General features: G+C 57.8%; 1 protein-coding gene across 1 annotated transcript; it reads left to right on the top strand.

Moving 5' to 3' along the window:
- Positions 1 to 3,255: 3,255 nt before the first annotated feature.
- On the top strand, positions 3,256 to 23,353 carry LOC103817974 (scavenger receptor class F member 2). The gene is given in 12 exon segments (XM_050980597.1): positions 3,256 to 3,945; positions 3,948 to 4,108; positions 9,332 to 9,390; positions 10,886 to 10,987; positions 11,299 to 11,818; positions 11,916 to 12,134; positions 12,516 to 12,644; positions 14,990 to 15,093; positions 15,194 to 15,311; positions 16,643 to 16,764; positions 20,896 to 21,048; positions 21,359 to 23,353. Coding segments are annotated over 12 exon segments (3,468 nt in total). The 5' UTR covers positions 3,256 to 3,369; the 3' UTR covers positions 22,564 to 23,353.
- The last annotated feature ends 27 nt before the right edge of the window (positions 23,354 to 23,380 follow it).

Below are 23,380 nucleotides of genomic sequence, written 5' to 3'. Positions count from 1 at the left end.
GGATTCCCTGCCTGGAGCTGTGGCAGTGTCTCCTTTTTTCCAGGTTGAGCCCCTTTACTTGGTGAGCCACCCACACCAAAGGGGTGATGTTTCAGCTTTCCAGAGCTGTTCATCTCCTGCCTTTTCTCTAGCTGACACTCTTCTGCCTTAAAGTAAACCTGGAGGGGAGCAGGGAGCTTTGTCTGGAGCATGGGACCACAACAGCACTGGTGCAGGTAGCAGCTGGGCTCCTGGAATTTAAAGAAAGATGGGAGATGTTCCAGGCCCTGGGCTGCCTTCCAGCTCATGTAGGCAGGATGCTGTGACAGAGGCACAGAGTGCCTAGGGCTGTCTGGGGCTGAGCTCTGATGCTGCAGTTGCACCCAGGGCTGGCTGATGCAGGAGCACTGTGAGCTTCTGCAAAGACCCACAGACATCTGTGTAGGAGGGCAGGGGAAGCCCCTCTTGGCCCTCTTTTTTTGCAGATAATCCCCTCCCCAGCCCTCTTCCTAGGACAGGACAGCTCCGCAGCCTGGGGCAGTGGTGTTGTGTGTGCCTGTTTGCAAGGGCTGTGTAAGGCTGCAGGTGCTGCCTCCTGAACAGAATGTGGGGATTTGGGGATTGGGCACAGAATGCCCTTGAAACCCCCAAATCCCCGGTTCCCCACAACCTTTCGCAGAATGTCCTCAGCTGGAAGGGACCCACAGGGATCCAGCTCCTGGCCCTGCCGCACCCAGGGATCCAGCAAGCTCAACTCCTGTCTCTGCCCAGACCCCCAACAATCCCACCCTGGGCATCCCTGGCAGAGCTGTCCAAAGGCTCCTGGCCGTGCCCATTCCCTGGGGAGGCTGGGCAGTGCCCAGCACCCTCTGAGGGAAGAACCCTTCCCTGATATCCTACCTAACTGTCCCCTGGCACAGCTTCTTCCATGCTCAGTCAGAAAATAGCAACTGCAGCTTTTATTTCTGGGTGCACTGACCCAACTAACACTCCCATATCCCAGGCATTCTCCACCCTGCTCAGTTTTAGCTTTTGCTGCTGCTGTTTTCTGCTCGTCCTGGAGGAAGAGGAGGCATGGAAAGGCAGTGTGTGTGTAGGACCCTGTGCTGCTGCAGCAGTGGGGAGTTGGAAGAGGAAAGAGCCATATCCTTTTACAAAAAGCATCCTGACAGCCTGGGCACAGTGAGGATGGTGACAAGTACCTCATATTGTAGGCCCCACCGTGCCCCACTGTGCAGTCCTGCCCACCAAAGCAGCCATGGGGAATTTTGAACCATTGACAAAACAGCATCTTTTTACTTAGGTTTGTGTTCAGAAATATTATAGTGCTGGGGTTTTTTCTTCTGGGGTGTTTTCCAAAACACAGAAAGACAGGAGACGGGCGCCTGTCAGGGTCTGAAATGGGAACTGCAAATAATGGTGTGATGGAAAGCATGGGCCAAGCTCTGCATAGACAACAGCCTGGCTGCGACCAGTGGGAGAGGAGGGAGGGGTGGGTGCTGCCTGTGGGATGTGCAGTGCCCAGGCCCTGGCAGCACCAGCCAGCCCAGAACACTGTGAAACCTCCCCTCGCCTTTTCCCCACAGCATCCTCAGTTTCTCCAGCCTCCTATGCCAGTTGGCAGCATCTTCTGAAGGAACAGCTTATCTCCCTGCCTGCAGCCCAGACCCTGCCCTGCCCTGGGTTACATGGGTAGAAACAGAGCAGTCAAGCTGCATTGCCCGTTGGCCAAGAGAAAGAGAAGTTAAGTTTATAGAAGCCAAAAAAACTTACAAAAGCTGATATATCCTCACACAAAGCACCAGCGCAGTGAAGGTAAGGCAGTGTGATCTTGCCCTGACTCATTGTGACTGGGACAGCAGAGCACAAGGGCTGCTCAGCACAGTGCAGGGAGGTGAAGCTGGGGAAACAGCCTGAGTGAGGCTACAGCTCAAGGTGAGCACAACTGCCAGGGGAGACACCACCACCAAACCCAGATTTCTGCCTAACTTTGGAGCTGACCCTCCCCATCCCTCTTTCCTCAGCAGAAAGGGATGGCGAGCTCAGCCTGAGGCTGAGTCATCCCAAGGAAGCAATTTGTGCCTCTATGGTCTTCTCATTCCTGCACCTGTGAGCAGGATGGGGCAGGGGGGACAGGGATGTGGAGGCAGGGGGAGATGGGCATGGGATGCTACTCCCTGGTGCTACTGCCAAACACGTGGAATGTGCCAGGAAAATAGGAGGGGGGAGAGGGGCTGCTACTCTATGGCCACATTCCCAATGGTAAGACCACCAGAGACTTTTCATTGGGGGTCACCTGTCTGAGCAGGAGAGAAGTCTTCATATGCATCAGTATTGCCAATACTGAAGATGGAGAAAACCCACCAAATGCCTTTGCCCTCTGCTTGGTGCAAAGATCCCAAGGTGCTCAGAACTCCCTGATCCTCTCCAGAAGGATGCTGCCCAGCTCATGCCCATAGGGATGGAGGCTCCCCATCCACAGGAGATCCCCAGAGGTGTGTGGCGCTCATGGCAGCTCGGTGGAGATGCACTGTCTGTACACCTTCCCCAGCTCTGTGCAAGCCATCAGCATTCAGGAGACACATGCAGCTGTCCAGCTGCATTTGCACTACCTTAAGGGAGATGTCCAGAATGTCCCCATACACATTTCCCCCATAGTGTTATCAGGTGTCCTGGGAGCTCAAAGAACCTTGAGGCATCTCTCACAAGTGACCATTAAGCTGAAAATCCAGCTGGCACAGGATGGTGGCCAAGGAAGCCCTGGCCCATTCAGTGCTGCTGCACTGTCAGGCTGAGGAGGCTTATTGACTGCCCCACCCTGCTAGAGGTGTGGGACACGTGCAAGTGCACAGGGTGTCCACCTGATTCCCAGCTGTGTCCTTACAGTGGGTTAACCATTGTCTGCTCTGAAGCCTTTTTGTCACTGTACAGGGTCCTTGGCTCCACTGCTGCAGGCACCATTTAGCTCCCACAGGTCCTGCATGGCTCCCAACAGAATGGTCCGGGCTGCCAGACACATGGAGATGCCAGATCACTGGCATCTGGCACCTCCTGGATGTGCAGGACAGCTGGACAGTGGGGCTGTCACACACCTGGGGCTACCAGACCTTTGGGGAAGCCTGATGCTGGGGCTGTGTCCAGCATCTGGAGCTGCTGGATCCCTGGATCAGGAGAATACTGGGGCTTTCGGGCTCCTGAAGGCTGCCAGACTGCCAGGACAGACTGACCCTAGGGTCTTTGGGCACCCAGGACTGTTGGACCGCTAGAGCTACTGGAACCACAGGTCAGACAGATCTCAGACCTGTTGTGCATCTCGGGCTGCCGGATACAGCCAGAGCCTGGGACTGCCAGACCCCCGGGACACTCAAAATCCGGAGCTCTGGGACACCCATGGCTGTCGAACCCCTGGAGCTGCTGGATCCCGGGAGACGCAGACCCCGGGGACCATCAGACTGCTGGGGACTCCCGGGGCTCTGGGGCTTCCAAACCGCTGTGACAGCCAGTCCCCCAGGGCTACCGGATCGCGGGCCATCCACACCCCGAGCCACTGGACTCCCAGGACTCTCGGGAGCTGCAGGACCCCCGGGGTGTGCTGGAAGCCAGCACTCCGCATCCTCCCATTCCCCCTCGGGGACCCTCCCCATTTCAGCGGCGCTGCCCACCCGCTGGAGCCTCTCGGGGCCGTCGGGGCGGCGCTGCCCGAGGCCGGGGCGGCGGCGGCGGCGGCCCCCGGAGCCTGGCCCGCCGTCAGGGGAACCAATGCGGAATTTCCTGGCTGGCGGCGGAGCCCCTCCCGCCGCCGCAGAGAGGGGCGCGGGGGAGGCGGCGGCGAAGCGATCGCAGCGCGGCTTCCGCCCGCCGAGCGGCAGCGGGGACCGGCGGGGACCGGGGAGGGCGGGGAGCGGGAGCGGCGGAGCCGGGCGGGGGGGCAGCGCCCGGCCCTGGCTTGGCCGTGCCGGGTCCGGCTGGGCCCCGTAGCTCCGCCGCTGATGGCGGCCCGTGGGCTGCGGCCGCCCCGCCGCGCCCGGGCCGGGGCCGCGCTGCTGCCGCTGCTGCTGCTGTCGGTGCTGAGCCGCGGAGCCGCCCAGGAGCTGAGCCCCCGCGGCAGGAATGTCTGCAGGGCCGCCGGGTAGGAGCGGGGGCGGGCAGGTGTGCGGGGCGGGACGGGACCCCCAGCGCCTGCCGGGGCCGGGGCCGGGGCCACGGGACGGGACGGGACGGGACGGGCTCGCCGGTCCATCCCCCATCCCGGGCAGCCGCCGCGCTGGGCGCCTTCCAAGACAAAGTCCGTCCTGTGCGCGGCTGAGGCGGGGGGAGCCGGCGGCGGGGAGAGCGTGAAGAGCTGAGCCCGAGCGGGGCCAGGGACGTAGGGGCTGGTCCTGATCCTCTGGGACCTGCGGGGAACCGGTCCTACGGAGCCAGTCCTGGATGTCCGGTGCCTGTTCTGTTGTAGGGAGCTGGGTTTGGGTGTCTCTTGGGATGGAGTCGTGAGAGGGACGGAGGGCAATCCTGCATCCCTGGGGCACGATCTGCGCTGGGGAGCCCGTCCCAGGTGTCTCCGGGGTTCGGGTTGCACTGCTGACCCTGGGCTGGTGGGATACAGGATGGTCTGGGTATCATGGTGAAGCTGTTCCAGGCTGCTGGGGGATTGTGGAGTTGGCAGCCCCAAGACCCTCGTGTTTAGCTTCAGAAAGTGGGTGCTGGCACTGTCTAGCTGTCCCGGGGGTCATATTCTGCCTGCCTGGCTGGGGGCAGGGTCTCAAGAGATGGCACTGACTTGTCCCGGCTCCCAGTGGTCTCCGTGTCCCACAGGTCCCTTTGCAGAGTATCACCTCAGCCGAGCTCTCTGCAGTGCTCATGCTCGGTCTGCCCAGGCGCCCGGACCAGGCTGGCCCCAGCAAGAGGGGAGAGAGCCCACAGTCACTGTCTCCCACCTGGGAGAGCTGGATCCCCTGTGCTTAATGGGGGGCCCAGGCCATAAAAGCACCTTTACATCTCGCCTGTGAGGTCAGACGAGTCCACAAGGAAAACATGTGCTTCATGCGAGAGTGGCCGCATAATGGCTCCATTCAGCAGGGCCACAGGGCGCTAGTGCCCCCTCCTCAAATTACAGACAGAGTTTCCTAAGGAGGCATTTCGGCCTCCTTAGGAAGGAGGGCCAGAGCGGCCGCAGCTCCCACCGGTGCTGCTCCTTGGCAGCAGGGAGCCGTCCCTCCTCGGGGACGTGATCTGCACAGCAAAACTGCCACTGCGTCTTGGGGTGGCAGAGGGAACTTGAGCAGTGTCCCCACCTTGTTCCTTGTGTGCTGCCCCACGTGCTGGGGGGGAAGTGCCTGGCTTCTCCCCCATGCAGAAGGACCCCCTCATCCCCCCAGGATGAATGTGGGGGGTCCTTCTGCACCAGCATCACAGGGCTCAGACTCACTCGCTGTGCCACCCATGGGTGCCATGGCCTATGAAAGAGGCACTGGCTGTTGAGTAAGACAGTGTTGGTTGTGTCCATCCTCTGGCAGCACTGGGGCCTGCAGGCAGCCTAGGGGCTGGGGATGGTGGGGCAGAGACCGTCCCTAGGAAGCTCAGATGAGGTTTGCATCACTTTCTATCCCTCACCCTTCTGCAAACCCTTCTTCCCTCTCCACCCACTGACTCGGCACCCACCCCCTTCATTGCAGTGTACAGTGGACATGGAGGACCCTCCATGTGTTACCATCCAAACCCACCCCAGGTGCCCCAAGGCCCTGGTGCTGCAGATCCGGGGGCCAGGGGCAGTGGGACTGGAGGAGGCTTTGGCAATGTCCTCCACCCAAGGCTGTTGGAGCTTGTTAGACCCTTTCCTCTGCATAGCCCCTCCAGACATCCTGAGAGGATGCCACCACAGGTTTCAGAGGGCTCAGGATTGTGTGACTTCTTGCGACCTGGCTCCCAAGTAGAAATTCAAGGAATAATTTAGGGCAGAAGAAAAGGGCATATTTGGGACTCTTTGGGGTTTTGTGTTCTAAATTCAACTTGTCCTTAAATTTGAAGTTCTTTTATAACTGGTTTCCCATTGGTATGACCAAAGGTGCCAGTGGTGACAGCCTGGACACTGCTTTGACCCTGCCCTGCTCACTTGCTAACACTCTCTTTTCCTTTGGTCTTTAATTTTATTTCTCTGCCTGAAGGGTTTCTATTTATGCCCATGATGCTATTCCTGCCTGCTCTGGGGATGTCTGTCTGTCTGTCTGCACCCTGAGGCTGGTGTCAGGGAGCTGCAGCTAGCATCAGCTGGGGAGTGCCAGTGCCTGGGACCCAGTTATCCCAGGAACACTGTGTGCCAGCTGGGTGGCATAGAGGAGGATGAGCACTGGGGTGATGCTTGGAAGGAGCAGCAGGGCAGGGATGGAGGAGCACTGGGCATGGGGAGGGTGCCAGTGGCTCTCTGAGCACCAGGAGTATGCTGGGTGTCCGCAGGGCTCCTTTGCATCTCCATCCACTGGGTTGAGCTGGGTGGTCTCACATGGAACGATATGCAGCAGCTCCCAGCTGAGCCCCAGAGTCTTGTTCCTGCTTCCAGGGATGTGAGCCTGCTCCTCATTGTTCAGGGCAGTCTGTGCTGGTCTGATTGAGGAGCCACCCCTCCTGCCTCAGGGACCTCTCTGTAGCCATTGGCAAAGTGACTTCCAGGAGCAGTGTAAGATACTGATCCACAAGAAAAATAGTCTACCTTTGTGAAAAGACTGGAATCATTAGCTGAGATCCCAGTGATGCTCAGCATGAGCAGGACGTGGCTGTGGGCCAGGGGCAAGCCTGGCATGGAGGACTTGTCCCTGCAGGTGACAGCTCCAGTTCTGCACGCAGCCCACTCCTTTTCCTCCACATCAGCTGAGGTCTCAAGCCCTGGCCACAGCTCAGAGGCAGTTTTTCATTGTTTTTTTCCCCAGCATTTGTAGTGCTTTGAAGGAAAGAGTATTTGCAGAGTGGATGTTTGCAGTGCCATTTCCATGTGGGTCCAGAGCGAGCTTTTAAACACATCTCTCAGTTATCCTTTTCCAGTGGTCAGGGGGCACAGGGAGCAAGCCCTTTGTCAAGGAGCTGAGGCCATGAAACACCTTTTAGTCCCACACCCTGATAAGCATTGGTGACCTGCAGCCAGCACTGACCCTCTGTGGGCTGGCTGTGCTGGGACCAGTCCGTGTACCTCACTGGGAGCAATGGTTTTCCATTGTGATTCCAGTGTCACATCCTGGCTACCTCTCCTTGCCACAGGACCAAGTTTATTTGTTGTCAAAGCTGCTAATAAATGAGATGGGTGCTGAGCAGGGTGTGGGAGGCCATCAGCAGGCACGGGGAAGGAGAGATTAGCTATCAGGGAACAGATAAGCCCAAATCCTGGGAGGCAGTGGGCTGGCTCCCAGCTGGGGGTGCTTGTGGTGCCGCTCACCTCCTCCAATTCATGGCAGAAGTTTTTCCCTCCTGCCACCGTGTCTCAATAACTCCCAGCTCCCCACCATCAGCTCATCACAAAGGATATTTTTTGGCACATTTCAGGTGATGCCCATTTTGGTGGCCAGGCTGAGCTGTTGGAGGCAGGTTTCCCAGGTGGAACGGTTTCCTCTTGCAAACCTGTGATGGTTTCATTCTAAAAGCCAAACTGAATTTCTAAAGGGTGGACTGGTGAAAGCAACCCAGGTGCAACAGTGAGGCCATGCCATGGGAGGGCAAGAGCACCATGGGCCCTTTTCCACCTCTGCTTGAGTATCCCAGCACAGCTGGCAAAGCTTTTTGCAGGGCACAGCCTGAAGCTTTTTGCAGAGAAGGACTTTGACTCCAGCCTGCCCAGTCTTCAGGGAGGTGATTTGGTGTTTGGTCCCCCTTTGCCATTAATCCCATGCATTAACCCCTTGCATGCTCGGCGAGAGCAGAGCCCCCCCTTGAGCCCTAGGGTCCCTGCGGGAGCTGTTTGTGCCGCTGCCATTGCAGCATCTTGTGGCTGCTTCCACAGGCTGCAGAGATGGAGCTATTTTGAGCTCCAGCTGTAAGGCATTTTTTCCAGGCCTTGAATCATTTTTGTGGTTCTTTTCTGCCTCCTTTCCAACTTTTCACTGTCCTCCACGACAAGGGGGACACGGTGCTCCCGGCGGGGCCGGGCGGGGCTGCGGCCCCGGAGCTGCTCGGGCCGAGGCGCCGCTGGCAGCTCCCGCCCGGCCCCAGGATGAGGCGGTCTGGCAGCCAGACGTGGTCCTGTGACTGCGCTGGGTTCGAGCAAATACTTCCTCGCTGTCTCCTCCTCTTCTGCATTTGTTACATATAAAGAGGAAAAGGGGAAAAAAAAAAAAAAAAAGAAAGAAAAAGCCAGATGCATTCCAGGCTGCAGCGCCAGACCAGCCCGGGTGAAGTTTTGAAGTTTTCCTTGACTGCAGCGTCGGCCAGGGCTGTTTGCAACCCTCCAGCATCGCTCCCTCCCTGTGGGACCAGGCAGTGTGGGTCTCTCCAAGGATGAGTGAGTGGCTCCAGGGATGAACAGTGATTTCTGTGGGGTCATGGGGAGTGTACTCCCCACCCCCAACTGCAGCACCATGAGCCCCCAAACATTTGCCTGGGGGGGGGGCGGTTCTTTGACGAAATGTGTGTGAGATGTCCCCATGTGTCCTTTCCCAGCAGAGAACTGAGCATCCCTGGCTAAACCTCTGAGTGGGTCTGAGCCCTCAAACTGGTCAAGCTTGTGCCAAAAATGTCCTGCCTGATGATCCTGTGCCTCTGTGCCTGGTAGTCCCTGGAGCTGGTGGCACTCCAGGACTCTCAAGAGCTCAGGGACACGTTCCAGCTGCCTGCAGTTGGCCTCCCCCTGCTTCTACATAGGGGCATTCCCTGGGAGCTGGCTGTGTTCCAGCTATTCCAGCCAGGTGGTTCCTACCTGCCTTTGGGGTCCCATCCTCAGGACACAAAGCACTAACCTACAATTCAAGTCATGTTTTCCCCTGGGACATTTAGAACCTTCCTTTTTTTCTTTTTTTTTTTTTGGGGGGGGGGGGAGGGGTGGCAGGGAGGGGCTTTGAATTTTTTTTATTGTGGAGGTTGCAAACATTAGCTCTGCTTTTTCATCACTCCTTATTAATGGGAAAAACTGGCCCTATTCTTACTCCTAGCATCACCTTAATGGCTGGTGGGGCATCCATGGGATCCCCCAGCAGATCCATTAACTCTCTGTGTGCTGGAGGAGGAGCCAAGAGCACTCCTTCCCCTTTGGAGGTGCAGAAACTCCCAGCAGGATCTCTAACCATCATGGCTTCAGTGCTCCTGGTGGGTTTTTGGGAAGGACCAGGACCTTCTGAGGGTTATAACTATTTGTGATGCTTTTTTTTTATCCCTGCAGCTCCTCAGCTCTTGTGTGCTGCCAAGGATGGAGGCAACAAGGGAGCGAGTGTTTAATAGGTAAACACCAGTATTTTGCTTCATTGGGCTCTGCCCATCCTTTACTGAGCCCTCCTGGCCTCACCACCACTGTCAGGGGCCAGCTTGATGTGTCCTGTGGCTGGGAGTCCCTTCCTGGGGGCCTGCAGCCAGAGTCCTATCTCCTTGCAGTGCGCCAGGCCAGCACCGTGTGGATGGAATGGGTGCTCAGCCCTAGTGTCAGGGGTCACAGACCTGTGGGGGTTTCTTTCCTTACCAGCCAGCTCTGGGTCTGAGGACTTGGGGGTGCTGCTCGGGGTCCTAAGGGACAGTGCAGTGTCCCCCAGGGTAAAGGTGCAGCTGCAGGGATGGGACTGAGATTCCCCACAGATGCTGCAGCAGCGTGGGGATCTGAGCCAGAGCCGAAGCTGCCCACACCAGGCACGTGGTTGTGAGGCCTCTTCTCATGGCCCCACTGGGAAGAGGCTGCTAGGGCTGCCAAAGACCACTGAGCTTGGGCTGGGGCCCTAAAAGGTGTCATAGCTCTTTGCTATGGGGGCCACAGCGAGCCCAGCATGGATGCTCAGCATGAAATCCTGGGAGCATCATTCCCTGCATTGCCAGCACAATGGAGACAGCTGCTTTGGGACTCCCCCACAATCTCAGCTGGCCACAGGGTTCAGCACACCCCAGGAGAACTGGAGGTGGCACTTTGCAGGGAGCAAAGCCGACATAACCAACTAACCCACTGTGCATGAGCCCTGTAACCACTCGCTGCATGCGTTGGGAACGGGATGTGGCCTCTTTGGAAGGGCGGACAGGATCTGGCAGGACAGTGGGGGGAGGATGGTCCCACAGTGAGCTGTTCTCATCTCCTGCCCCCAAACCTGCTCTAACCTTTAGACTCACTGCTCCTAACCTGTGTAATCTGTCTATTTTAGGGGTTTCTATAATATCCATCACCGTAGGTCTAACAACTCCCAGGTAAGGTGGCTGGGATGGGTGGTTGTCTCTCCCTGTTCCAGTGCCTAAGGAAGCTTGGCCAAAGCAGTGTGGGATCTGCGAGTGCAGCCTGCACCACATCCTGAAAGAGGTCCCCTCAGCAGGAGAGGGGCTGGTGGCCTTTGGGGGTAGGTGGCCCCATGGGAGAGGCAGTGCTGGGATGGCAGTGCCCACAACCCCTGTACTCTGTGTCCCCTTTTCCCCTCTAGCAATGCGGAGCTAAGCAGGGACAGCACCATTGGTGCAGCATCTGGCAGGGACATGGCTTGGCTGGGTGGCAGGAGGCTGGTGGCCAGGATGGATGGCATCCTCTCTGGGTGGCAGAGATGAAGCTGAGCTGGGTGACAGGAGGCTGGTGGAACTTTTCTGCAAAGGGGCCCATCCAGCCCAGGCAGCTGCTTGCCAGGATGGTCACAGTACTGCAGCTCAGCAGCACTCAGAGGGTCACAGCACAGCCCTTTTTCTGCTCTGGGGGGGCCTGGGGGGCTTTAGGGAGCAAGCACTGGTACTCACGCCTGCTGTCTGTTCTGTACAGCTGTGTGCGAGGGGAACTTCACCTGCAAGGAGAACGAGGTATGCGTCAGGCCCGGCGAGTGCCGCTGCCGCCATGGCTACTTTGGTGCCAACTGCGACACCAGTGAGTACTGGCGGGTGCCTTAGTGTCCTCAGAGGGTTCACTGGGATGGACCCAGCTCATCCTGGGATGACTTTCCAGACCAGATCATCAGGGATGGAACTGTGAATGCTCTAGCTCTGCCCTTGCCTGTCCCCTGGCTTTGTTTCCTAGGGCATTGTCCCCTTGCTGGAGTCTACTCTTAGATCCAGTGCGCTGTGGGGAGGAGAGGGAGGACTGTGGTCAAGAAGTGCTGTTGCACTGGGGGTCTCTATTGGTGCCTGGTATGGGGTTGTCCCTGTGGGCAGTGCTGAGGCTGATGGCTCTCCCCACAGAGTGTCCCCGGCAGTTCTGGGGTCCTGACTGCAAGGAAATGTGCACCTGCCATCCCAATGGGCAGTGCGAGGATGTGACAGGCCAGTGCACCTGCAACCTCAACCGCTGGGGCCCCAAGTGCGAGAACATCTGCCTCTGCAAGCATGGCAAGTGCGACCAGAAGACGGGCAAATGCACCTGCGAGCCCAACTGGTGGGGCCCGCAGTGCTCCACCTCCTGCTACTGCAGCCACAACTCCCAGTGTGACCAGCAAACAGGCAACTGCCTGTGCCAGCCTGGCTGGTGGGGCCGTGGCTGCAACAACCAGTGCTCCTGCAACAATTCGCCCTGCGAGCAGTTCACGGGGCGCTGCCAGTGCCGGGAGAGGACCTTTGGGCCTCGCTGCGACCGCTACTGCCAGTGCTACAAGGGCAAGTGCAACCAGGTGGACGGGACCTGCACCTGCGAGCCGGGCTACCGGGGCAAGTACTGCCGCGAGCCATGTCCAGCCGGCTTCTATGGCCAGGGCTGCAGGAGGCGGTGAGTGGCCATCCCTGCTGGCTCTGATCCAGCACCAGTGGGAGATGGCAGCAGGAGGATTTGGGCTGTTCTGGGTGATGGGTTCTCCTCGTTGCAGGTGTGGGCAGTGCAAGAGCCTGCAGCCATGCACCGTGGCTGATGGGCGCTGCCTGACGTGTGAGGCAGGCTGGAATGGCACCAAGTGCGACCAGCCTTGCTTGCCCGGCTTCTACGGAGAGGGCTGCGAGAAGCTCTGTCCCCCCTGCAAGGATGGCCACACCTGCAATCACATCAATGGCAAATGCTCCCACTGCAATCCGGGCTGGATCGGAGACCGGTGAGTGCAGCTGGGTGCAGCATTGGGTTCTGGGAGAGCAGTGCCTGGCTTCCCTGATTCTCCCAGGGAACAGGGTCACTGAAGGGTTTTGCAGCCCTGGAACCAATCCTGGGCACAATAGTTTGCAGAAGAGCATCCCAGCTTGAGAGGTGTGCCCCACTGACCCATCCAAGGTCTGAGGGGCATAGCCAGGGGTCTCACAGACCCCCTCCAGTTCTGTGGCCATGTCAGTGGGCTCAGTCCATCCCTGTACCCCTCTACTGGCTTCAGAAACCACAAGCCACCATGGTGATATACAGCCCTGTCTCTGTGCATGTGGAGGGATGCTGGAGATCCCCGAGTGCCATGGGTGCTCCAGCCTCTTGCCCTCATCCCTCCCAGGTGTGAAACCAAGTGCCGGAATGGGACATATGGAGAGAACTGCGCCTTCGTCTGCAGCGACTGCGTCAATGGCCAGTGCCACTTCGAGACTGGGCAGTGCCTCTGCCACCCCGGCTCCCATGGCCCATAGTAAGTAAGGCACTGGTGAGCACGCCTGGGGGCACCTCGTGGCACAGGTGATGCTCAGGCACCTCCTGCACCTTTGAGCCCTATGCTGTTGCCAGCTGGGAGGTTTCCTGTGGCAGAAGGGCTCTTGGGCCGTAGCTGGGATGATTTGGTGAGCAGAGGGGGAAGGACAAATTCACAGAGCAGCAAGGGGTGTTGTGCTTTAGAAAAGGCCTGTTTGGCAAAAACAAATCAGGGTGGAATTTCTATCCAAAAACAAATCAGGATGGAATTTCTATCCAAAAATGGAGAGAAAACCACATCACAGAATAACAAACTGCCTCACAGGCATGGCATTCCTGGGGGGCTCCCACTTAAAGCTCTGCCTCTGGTTGGGTTCTTCCCCAGGCCTTCTCCTTCCCCCACTCCAGGGGCACAGGGGCCATCGAGGGTCTACTCACATCCCCAGGTAGTTTTTTCCCAGCATGAGACTGAAATGTTGAAAAGATGAGGAAAGCATTATTCACCCAGCTGGGACATGCAGACAGCTCCCCCAGGTCCTGCTGCATTGTGCTCAGGTATTCCCAGCAATTAACAGAGGGTGACAGCAAGGATGGGGATTTGGAGCTGGCATCTTGTCCATGCTGGAATTTCACTCAAGGCATAAAAACAGGGAGCATTTGCATTTTGGGGGGTGGTGTTGTGGGGCTTTGCCAACTACTTGTGGTGCTAGAACAGTTGCTGGACACTGGCACCAGTTTAGGATGCCCAGTCTGGGCATCATGGCCACCTTTGGTAGCAAAGGCAGAGTAAGAGGGTCTCAGGGGGGTGTGGTGATGCTTTCAGCACAGTGCCAGAGGGCAGAGTGTGGGTTAACCTGTTCTGAGACCCTGGCACAGCACTGGGAAGGTGGGGATGGGGGATGCTTAGGATGCAGCCGTGGTGCTGGAACCTTGAGCTGAGCTGTGCCGAGTGGTGCAGTCAGGCAGGCTCAGGAATGTTCTGGGTGTTCAGGCAAATCCCTGCAACTAGATCTAAACCACTGTTTTTGTCAGCCGGGTACAATTTGCTAAAAAGAGGATTTCTTCAATGAAGGCACAAGCAATGTCCTTGCCATACAGCATGTCCTCTCAGCTCTGTGTCAGGAGCAGCTGCTAATATTGATATGTGCACAAAGTGCTTTATCTTCTGTCTTTCCCAGAAGTCTTTCTTCCCTGTCTTTCCCAGGACTCTCCTGGAAAAAAATCACCCCCCTCTACTCTCCCAAAATCTCAGCCTGGGGCAGAACTGTGGGGCCGAGTGGTGGGGTGAGAGGTTTGGCCTTGCTGGGGGACTATCCCTGCTCCTGCTCTGCTGCTTTAGCTGCCCGCTGCAGCACAGCAGATGCAGAAGCTCAGCACCCATCCTGGCAGGCACATGATGGGCACACAACTGGCACATGACAGGCACACAACAGGCATGAGGCTTGGCCACGGTGGCACTTCGCAAGTTGTTGGAGTGTAAAATGGGCTGAGCAACCTCGGGGCATGGTGCCCAGGGCTGAGGGCAGCTGTGTCCCCAGGGGACTGGGTTTGGGCTGGGGCCCACTGGCTCCTTCCAGCTGCAGCCACTCCAGCTGGGATGCAGCTGGCAGAGGATTTGTTGCCCAGCAACACTGCCAACATCTCCCAGCTCCAGCTGGGTCCTGCTCTGCGGTGCCTGGCCCATAGCTGGGGAGGCTGGTTGGGATGGATCTGCTGACACCATGTTTTCCATGCTCAAGCCCTTGAGACTTGTGGATTGGTGCCCATTTATGCTTGTCCCCATCATCTCCATGACACCATCAGGAAGTTATTTTACCAGCAGTGGAGATTTGGCACCAGGCATAACCAAACTGGAAGGGTGTTAGGGCTGCTTGGTTGTTTTTCCTTCTTGGAGGCAAAAAAAAAAAGTCAATCTGGGCACTTTCCCAGCTTGTGGCCACTGTGGCTTTGCCTGGCTTGGTGGGGGGTGGGGCTTGGGGTGCCGTGGCCACATCACCACTGTGCTGAGCTGGAACCCCTGTGAGTGACATCAGGGTATCTTTAGATATGACTGCTGGGTTGATGACCTTTCCTAATTACTGTATCTAATACTGAAGTGACATGCAGAGAGCAGTAAGAGTGTCTGAGATCCAGCTGGGCCAAACGGGCAAAGCCACTGCACGGGTGATGGGCTCCTGATCCCTGTGGATTAAGGTTTCCCCCAGGGTGTGGAGGAGCTGTGTCAGAGCAAGCTGGAGGAGTGCTCCCTGGAACATGGAGGGTTTGGGAGAAGGTGGCAGCCAAGTGGCTCCCACTGTTGTGCCTGGGGTGGGGGATGCACTACTCTCATCCAGCCCTCCCCTCCAGCTGTAACCTGACTTGCCCTCCTGGACACTACGGAGCCAACTGTGCCGAAGTCTGTGGCTGCCACGATGGTGCCTGCGACCCCCTAACGGGCGCCTGCCACATGGGTGAGTGCGGCACCGGGGCTGTGCCACGGGCTGGGCTCTGCCACGGGCTGGGCTCTGCCACGGGGCTGGCCCCGGGCTAAGCCACAGGTCTGCCTTGCAGAGGCCAACCAGAGGATGGGGGTGATTGGGGCAGGGGCCCTCCTGGCACTGCTGCTCATCCTCCTGCTCTCCCTGCTCTGCTGCTGCTGTGTGTGCCGCAAGAAGGATGAAGCCAGCGGGTGAGTGCTGGGGCCAGGAGGGATCTCAGCAGGTTGAGAATACGGAACATCACTGGGTTCTGGGATTGACAGGGGGATGCGGAGACCATGCTGGGACAGTGGTTGTTCAGGGAAACTGAGGCAGAACTGTGCTGCTCACATGACACCATGTGAGTACAAGGGTCTGAGCAGTCCTGCTGCATCACTCAGGGTGAGCCCTTCCAGGGGAACTCCTTCCTGCTCTGGCTTTTTTTCTCTCTTGTGGGCCATCATTTCACGGAGACCTGCCAAGTCCCCTCCAGTCACTAGGGTCTGGAGCTGATCTGCAAAGGGGGCCCTGAAATACAGCAAGGGCTACACGACACAGCCAAAACCCTCAGAACAAATCCCTGGGCAAAGGGATGAGGCCTAAGGGACAGGGGGGATGCTGACTGTCCCACATGGGGATGGAAGGTGGGTTCCTGCAGCAAGATCAGGATGCTGGCAGCGTTTTAGAAGCATCAGGTTAACATCCTATCATGATAACAGGAGTGGGGACAGACTCAAGGCAGGTGGAAAAGTTTGTGTTCCTCAGCAAGAGATGAGAGGGCCATTGGAGCTCCTCCAGATGTAGAGAAAACCCCCTCATGCCACCAGCCACTTCTCAGGAATTTTCCAGAAGCTTCCCCTTGCAGTCCTGTGAGCTCAATCAGCTGGTTTGGAGAGCTGCGGGATGCAGGTAATGATCCTGCGGATAAAGCACAAACCCATCAGGTGAGGAATGGCCCAGGAAGAGGGGAAATGGCTCCAGACAGTTTCCTCTCTCCCAGAGTGCCCAGACCACAGTGGCCCCAGACTGCTGCGTGACCCGTGGAGCTGTCCCAGCGCGGTCCCTTGCAGGTTGCCTTGAGTCAACTCACAAAGCCACTCACTCCTGTAGCTGCAGAAAATTGCTTGAAAATGTGGCCCCAGGAGGCTTCAAAACCATAGAGCAAATAAAGAGAAGCCACATGTTTGGGTTTGGATCAGGATGATTTTTTTTTTAAAAATTTGGGGTATTGACCAGACATTGCGGGTATTTTGGGGCTGCACTGCCAATGGCCGTGGCTGGATCCAACCTTCCCACTATTCCTGGCACTGCTCTACATCCTGGTGTGGTGCAAGCTGGTTCCTGGGGCTGGCAGCAGCCTCTGTGGGTCCTCAACTCCTTCAGCCTGAGCACGCCCCTGCTTTTCATCCACCCCATTATCACTCCTAAACCCCTTTGCACTTGCAGCATCTGTGAGCTGCTGCCTCTCTCTGTTGCCCAGGAAGGCTGTCCCCACCCCAGGAGGGGAACAGTGCCCCTGATGCTGCCATTACCTTTTCTGCAGCTCCAGCCAGGACCCAGCAGCAGCCAAGAAGCCTCCAAGACGTTTGTGTGGGCGGTTCAGCCGGATTGGGATGAAGCTCCCACGCATCCCCCTGCGCCGCCAGAAGCTGCCCAAGGTCATGGGTAAGGCACTGGGGTTTGGAGAAGGTGCAGAGAGCCAGGTTTTACTCCTGTCAGGGCAGTCCCAAAGCAGGGCAGTGAGCATGGCAGGGCAGTGGCAGGGACACATGGATCAGTGGGCGCACTTCAGTGGTTGGTATGAGCTGCCTGGCTCCCAGGAGCCCAGCCCTTTCTGTCTGCAGCTTCTGGATCTCCAAGCACATTTTGCTTAGTGAGGATGGAAAGGCTGTACCTGGTTCTAGAGCTCTGCTGAGTAGTTTTGGGTTTATTCTCCTGAGGTTCCCCTGGAGAGGAATGGTCCCTGTCATGCAGCAAGATGCCTTGATAGTGCTTTTGATCCTGAAGTAACGCCAGGAGCCAGAACATCTGTGCAGATGCCCTCCCTCCTGCCATGTGCAGCAGAGATTTGGGTTGAGCTTCACACTCTGCCCAAGCACAGAACTAGCTTGTAGGGAGCTGCTCATACCTGGCAAGGCCCCTGGCCTGGCACTGTCAGGGCTGTTGGGGACCCCCTGCATCCCAGCAGCTGGGGAATGCTGTCCCTTGCACTCTCTGAACTCTCCTTGCAACTCTTCCCAGCATGGGCAGCTAGGGATCTGCTGCAACCCCATTAACTAAACTTTGTGTGAAGGCAGCAATCCCTGCCCTGTGCTGGGATGCGTTTCAACCCCAGCCCCCTTCCTAAGCCCAGCACCTCCCTGGGCCATGCTGGTGGAACCTGCAGAGCAGCCACATCCTGGCATGCAGTGGTTCAGCCTGAGGCTAAATCCCTCATCCCAGGCAGGACCCAGAGGTGACCCCCATCCCTGCGCACCATGCACTACCTTCAGCATCCAAGCTGGGGGGATAACTCCTCGCCACGTGGGGCACAGCAAAGCCCTACCTGGAGCAGGGTGTGCCAGGGCCCAAGGAACATTCCTGATGCAAGGATAACAGAGGATCATAGAGGGTGTGTTTGTGCAAGAGGCCAGGGAAGGGCTTGGGGAGGACAGAGGGTGCCTGTGTACAGTGAGGGCGAGGGGGGCTGCCTGCAGGCAGCTGGCAGCAGTCCAGCTGCTCTGTGTACACAGGGCAGCAACGGCCCCAGAAAAGGCTGAGGGTGCTCTGGATGGTCTCAGGTCCCAGCAGGGCTGGGGATGTTCCTGGAGTCTGTCATGGAGATGAGAGTTGGCATCTCCCTGGAGGGAAAGGCTTTGGTCAGAACTTGCCTTGTGTTATCTGGCACAGTGGAGTCCCTGTGGGCTCCAGCAGCTCCTAGTCCCACTGACACGTGGTCTGGCCTCCAGCCCCCACCCCAGGGTCTGGGGGCCCCAGGGTGACAGTGCCCTGTTGGGTTGCCTATATAGTAGCTGCCACCCTGATGCCCAGTGACCAGGGTGCCATGTCATGACCGCACCTGGTGCTGTGGAAGCCACAACAGCCAGTGTCCACCTGCAGAGGCCATTTTTTCCCCACGCTGGTCCTGCCCCAGCAGGGTTGCTGAAGTGCCCATCCCAAGGGTCAAGTCAGTGCTTGAGGTGCTCAGGACCTTTTGGGGATGTCACAGTGAAACTGGTGCTGTCTGGCCTGGGCAGTGGTCACTGTGGATCTGCCCACAGTCCTGGCCATGCATTTGCTGACACCAGGTGGGTTTTCTCTTCTGGGCTCAAACACCAGTGAGCACAAGCCTACTCATGGTAGAACATTCCCAGGTGGGACTGCAGGTCTTGAAGCCCCGCTAAAGCTCATCGGGTGCCTGGAGCCTCAGGGTCCTCCCTCAAAAGCTGCTCCCCAGCTTTGCACCAGTTTTGCATCCACAGCCTCTCCCCAGGGGTTGCACCTGAGCTGGTAGCCTGCAGGGCCACCCTGGGCTCGCACCAGCAGCCATAGGGCCAGCATTTGGGTACTCCATGTGTGGGATTTGCTCATGTCACCCTGAAGATGCCAAGGCTAACCTGAGCCCAGCACCCCACCATGTGTCCTCCCCAAGCAGAAAAGCTCAACCAGTCCCAAGGGTGATGCCAATCATGAGGAGCTTGGGACGAGTGGGGGGGGGTGGCCAGGAGGACTCTGGGATCCCTCTCTCATGGTTCTTCTGCTGCTCTTCTCTCCCTTATCCCAGTCTTGAGACCAACTGGCCACTGTGCAGGCAGGGCTGGGGTTGTTATCCTGATGTGACTCCGGGAGATTTTGAGGAGCAGTTACAGGTAGAGATATGTGGGAAGCATCCACATTTCTCTCAGCCTCAACAGCCAGGGAAGAAAAATCCCTGGCAACCGTGCTGGAGCCCCCAGGCCTCCCAAAGCTTCCAGGTGTACTACATATCCTTATTTTATAATCTGACTATGTCCTGGGTCTCCCTGGAGTCACCTCATGGCCATGAGTACCAGCCCTTGGCACACCTCTTTCCTCTCAGGAAGCATCTCCCTTCATCCACTTCCAGACGGCTGCTTTTCATTTTCCCTTTTTGGTTTTTATTACAAGGAAAGCCATGTTGGAGCTACTGCTTCCCCTTCTCTGGTCCATTTGCTCTTTAAATATCTCTGCTTGGTTTTTTGGTTTTTTTTTTATCCTTGCTCTAAGAAGCCAAACTATGCAGGGTGAGTGTGTAGCACTGCTGTTATTTTAACAGACCTACATGTCTGAAGCCAGATTCCCTAGTAAAGGATAAATATTCCAGTGAGCATCCCAATTACACTAAAAGTTATTTTATTTTAAATCAGGGATGTGCTGCAAGGTTCAAACAGTGCAGGAGGGCAGTTGCAGCATGACTGGGATACAATTGGGATGTTCAGTCAAAGGTTAAAAATACCTGGCAATACCCATGTACAGCTGGGACCCTCTCTGTGATGGGGTTTTCATGGAATCACAGAATATCCTGAGCTGAGAGGGACCCACAGGGATCATCAGTGGAGCTCCTGGCCCTGTACAGACATCCCAACAGTCTCACCCTGTGCCTGAGAGCGTTGTCCAAAGGCTCCTGGAGCTCTGGCAGCCTTGGGGCCATGCCCATTCCCTGGGGAGCCTGGGCAGTGCCCAGCACCCTCTGGGACTACCCTTTTGCAGCCCTTGATCCAAAGCAAGGCTCTGCTCTGCTTTGGGGGTGGCTTGTCACTGTCCCAGGGGACAAAAGCCTCTGGAAGGCAACGGGCACAAGTTCATCTACTGCTGCATGGCTCTCTGGGAGGATCGGTCCCTCCTCCCAGCTGGGTGCTGCCTGCTTCCTCAGTTCTGTGGGTACCCAAGGAGGCTGCTAAAGCTGTGGGCACCTGGGGAAGCACCTCAGGATGTGTTGGGACATGAGCTTATGCAGAAAAAAGCCTTAAAAAATATCAAGCTGAAAAAAAGGCACTCCAGCCCAGACAACTCCTAACTGCTCATCTTCTCTATTTTGTTTTATTAACACAATTTTTTCCTCTGGTGGTTTCTCTCTTCCACTTGCCTTCTCGGTGGGTGGCCCCCTGGCAGAGGGGCAGTTCCAGGGCGTGAAGGGAGGGAAACTCCTACTCCGCTTCAAGAGGGAAGAAGCTGGCAAAGGGATTGAAAAGTGGCAGAATAGGGAAAATGTACATCCCCCTGCTGCAGACTTCCTTTGATCATCCTGAATCCATGTGCAAAGGCACATGGAAAAGGAAAATGCAATCAGTGATGCTGAAGTGGGAATTAGTGGAATTAAAGCCAGCAGCTAATTTTCTCCCTTGGAAGGGGACAGTCACAGTGCCAGGACCCTCTTTGGAGGGTGGCTGTGCTGGGTTGCACAGCTCATGGGTGACCACCAAGACACTCACCAAGTCCTCATGGGACGCAGGATTTGGGTGGCTTGTCCATCCACCATGTGAATCCTCAATTTGGGCAGCTGGAGATGGAGATAGGTGAAAGTGTGAGGCTTGAACAGACTTGTCTGCCCACAGCCCAAGCATGGGGGATAGTGGTCACCACCACTGCTGGTTGATGGCTTTTGTGGACACTTGGCTGAGGGACCTGGTGGGACTGTGCAGCAAGAAGTGTCCACATGCATTGGATGCTGTCCCTGTCCCTGACACCCAGCAGGAAGCTGGGCAGTGGGGAGCTGTGCAGCCTCCCACCCTCCTGACTGGCAGCGGGGACTGGGGGTTTGGCAGAACTGCCACTGACAACAGTTCCTTGTCCTCACAGTGGCCCACCGTGACCTGGAAAACACCCTGAACTGCAGCTTCATCGAGCCACCCTCTGTGGTGGAGCAGCCTTCCCCATCCTGGTCATCCCGTGGCTCCTTCTCCTCCTTTGACACCACGGATGAGGGGCCTGTGTACTGTGTCCCCCATGAAGGTGAGCAGGGTGCATCCCAAGGGGACTTTGGGGACAATACCAAGGACGTGCTCTATGGAGAGCTGTCACTCTTGCATGGTGGGGACCCTGTCAGCCTGGCTCCTGCTGCCCCAGGAAGGAGTGCAGATTCCAGTCATGCCTCCCATACGGTTTCAGAGCTCCCTCCTCCAGCATTTGCTGCTCCAGAGTTAAGAGCCAGGAGATCTCTGACTGGGAGCCTAAGTGGAAGGACACTGTCCTGCGGGAGCATCTCAGTCCTTCCTCTCCTCAGGCACATCCCACCTGACACTGCTGTGCTCTCTTCCTGCAGAGAGCATGGGTGACAGCAGGGACAGAGGGACACCTGCCAGTCCCGGGGACAAGCTGGTGGCCCCAGTCAGCGGGGAGGAAGCAGGAGAATACACGTTCCTGAAGGAGACGGGCTCTGTCAGAGCCTTCCCGACCGACAGCAGTGAGACCCCCCTGCTCAAGTCCTCGGACAGCGAACGCTCCTCCTGTGGCTCAGGGTCAGCCGGCGCCGCACTCTACGCCAGGGTTGCCCGCCTCTCCAAGCAGTCCAGAGAGGAGGAGGATGCCATTGTGGAGGCCCGCAGCCTCGGGAAGCCGCCATCCCCAGAAAGGACCAAGCCCCGTCCTCCAGACCCAGCCACAAAACCCAAAGTCTCCTGGATCCATGGCAGGTACAGCTCTGGCCAGTCCAACTCGCTGCCGGTGCCCAGCCAGTCCCCAGAGCAAGTGGCCGCCCGGTCCAGCAGCCCCGAGCAAGGCCAGGGTTTGGCCAAGAGGAAGAGGAGTCCGAGCGAGACATCAGCCCATGTTCAGGGCAGAGCGGAGGAGAAGGGCAGCACCCGGAGCAAGGAGAAATCGCAGAAGCAGTCAAAGGAGCCCGGTGTCCCCGAGAGCAAACCCAGCCTCTGCGGGGAGCCGCAGTCACCCTCCAAACCCAAGCAGAGGAGCAAAGCCGGCTCTGAGCCGATGGAGACCATCAACGGGGCAGTGCAGAATGCCTTCCGAAAGATGGGCGCCTTCCAGCCAGAGCGGCGAGCCGGGGACACCAGGGATGCTCCTTGTAGCCCCAGCACCAGCAAACCCCGCTCTGAGCCGCTGCATCCGCAGCTGGCCTCCGAGCTGGCCGCCCAACTGAAGGAAAAGACTCAAAGCCTCAACAAGGGGGACGGAGGCATCCGGGCAAACGGGGTTGGTGCCCAGCGAGAGAAGCCCACCCCTCCACAGAAAGCCAAGCGCTTGGCGGCCGCCGGCGGCCAGAAGACCAGCAAACCCTTGCTGCCCACCTCTCCCCATCTGCAAAAACTGATCCCTGCGGCAGCCGAGACGGCAGCCGGGGAGCCCAAGTGGATGGAGAAGCCAAGTGCCGGCAGCGGCCAGGATCAGACTCTCCCCACTGAGCAGACAGCCAAGAAAACCCCCATTAAGAAGCCTCCCAGGAAGAAGAGCCGGGAAGCGAGCCTGGAGCCCCCCAGAGCAGCTGCTGTGCCTGCTCAGACAGTGCAGTGACCGGGAACCGGGCACCAGCCCCGCACCTGCCGCATGCCGGGAAGGACATTTGCCAGCACAGCCAGCGAACGTGGGAGCCTGGACTGGGCTGGGGGCACTGAAAGAGCCTTGATCCTCCCTTTATCCCACTCCACCTCACTCATCCCCCTTTTTGCCTTAGTCCCCCCTGCCCTAGGACCCCGTCCCTTAATGTGTGCCCTGCTCCTGCTCTCTGCCCGGGTCTCAGCTCGCCCGCCCTCTCCGCGCAGGGCGGGACCGCAAGGAGCCGGCCCCGGCCGCCAGCCCCGGGGGGCTCCGTGTGTGGCGTATTCCTCCCCCCCCCCACCATTTTTGTGTAGCAGTATTATCGACCGCATAAGCAGCGCTTGTTGTACTAGACGTGCTCACGGTATATTCTGCAGTAACCGAGCCGCTCGCTTCCCGCGCTCCACTCCGGTCTGTCGGGGTCGCGGAGCACGGGAGAGAGCTGCTGCTCAGTGCCGCGGGCAGTGCCAGAGATGTGCCCCACGTCCATCGCTGGCAGCAGCTCCCCTGCCCCGGCGCCCTCCAGGCACAGCTCTCCACTGCCGGTGCATGCCGGAGTGGGGTCGAGCTGGTTTCGGCCGGTGCCACCCTCCCTCCCCTCCGCCCCGGCGCTGCTCCTGGCCAGGAGGAAACATATTTATGGATGGAGGTGGATGCCCTTCGGGTTCCTGCATCCCATCCAATGGAGGTGGAGGGATTAGTTTGGTATGAGAGAGCCTGGCACCTCTGCAGAGCGCTTTCCTAATAAAAATGTATTTCTTCCGTAGATGGGTGCTATCTATCCCTACCCCAG

The sequence above is a fragment of the Serinus canaria genome, chromosome 15, assembly GCF_022539315.1.
Source record: "Serinus canaria isolate serCan28SL12 chromosome 15, serCan2020, whole genome shotgun sequence".
Classification (NCBI taxonomy): Eukaryota; Metazoa; Chordata; class Aves; order Passeriformes; family Fringillidae; genus Serinus; species Serinus canaria.
The sequence above is the reverse complement of the archived record's forward strand: the minus strand, read 5'-3'. Positions and strand labels throughout refer to the sequence as shown.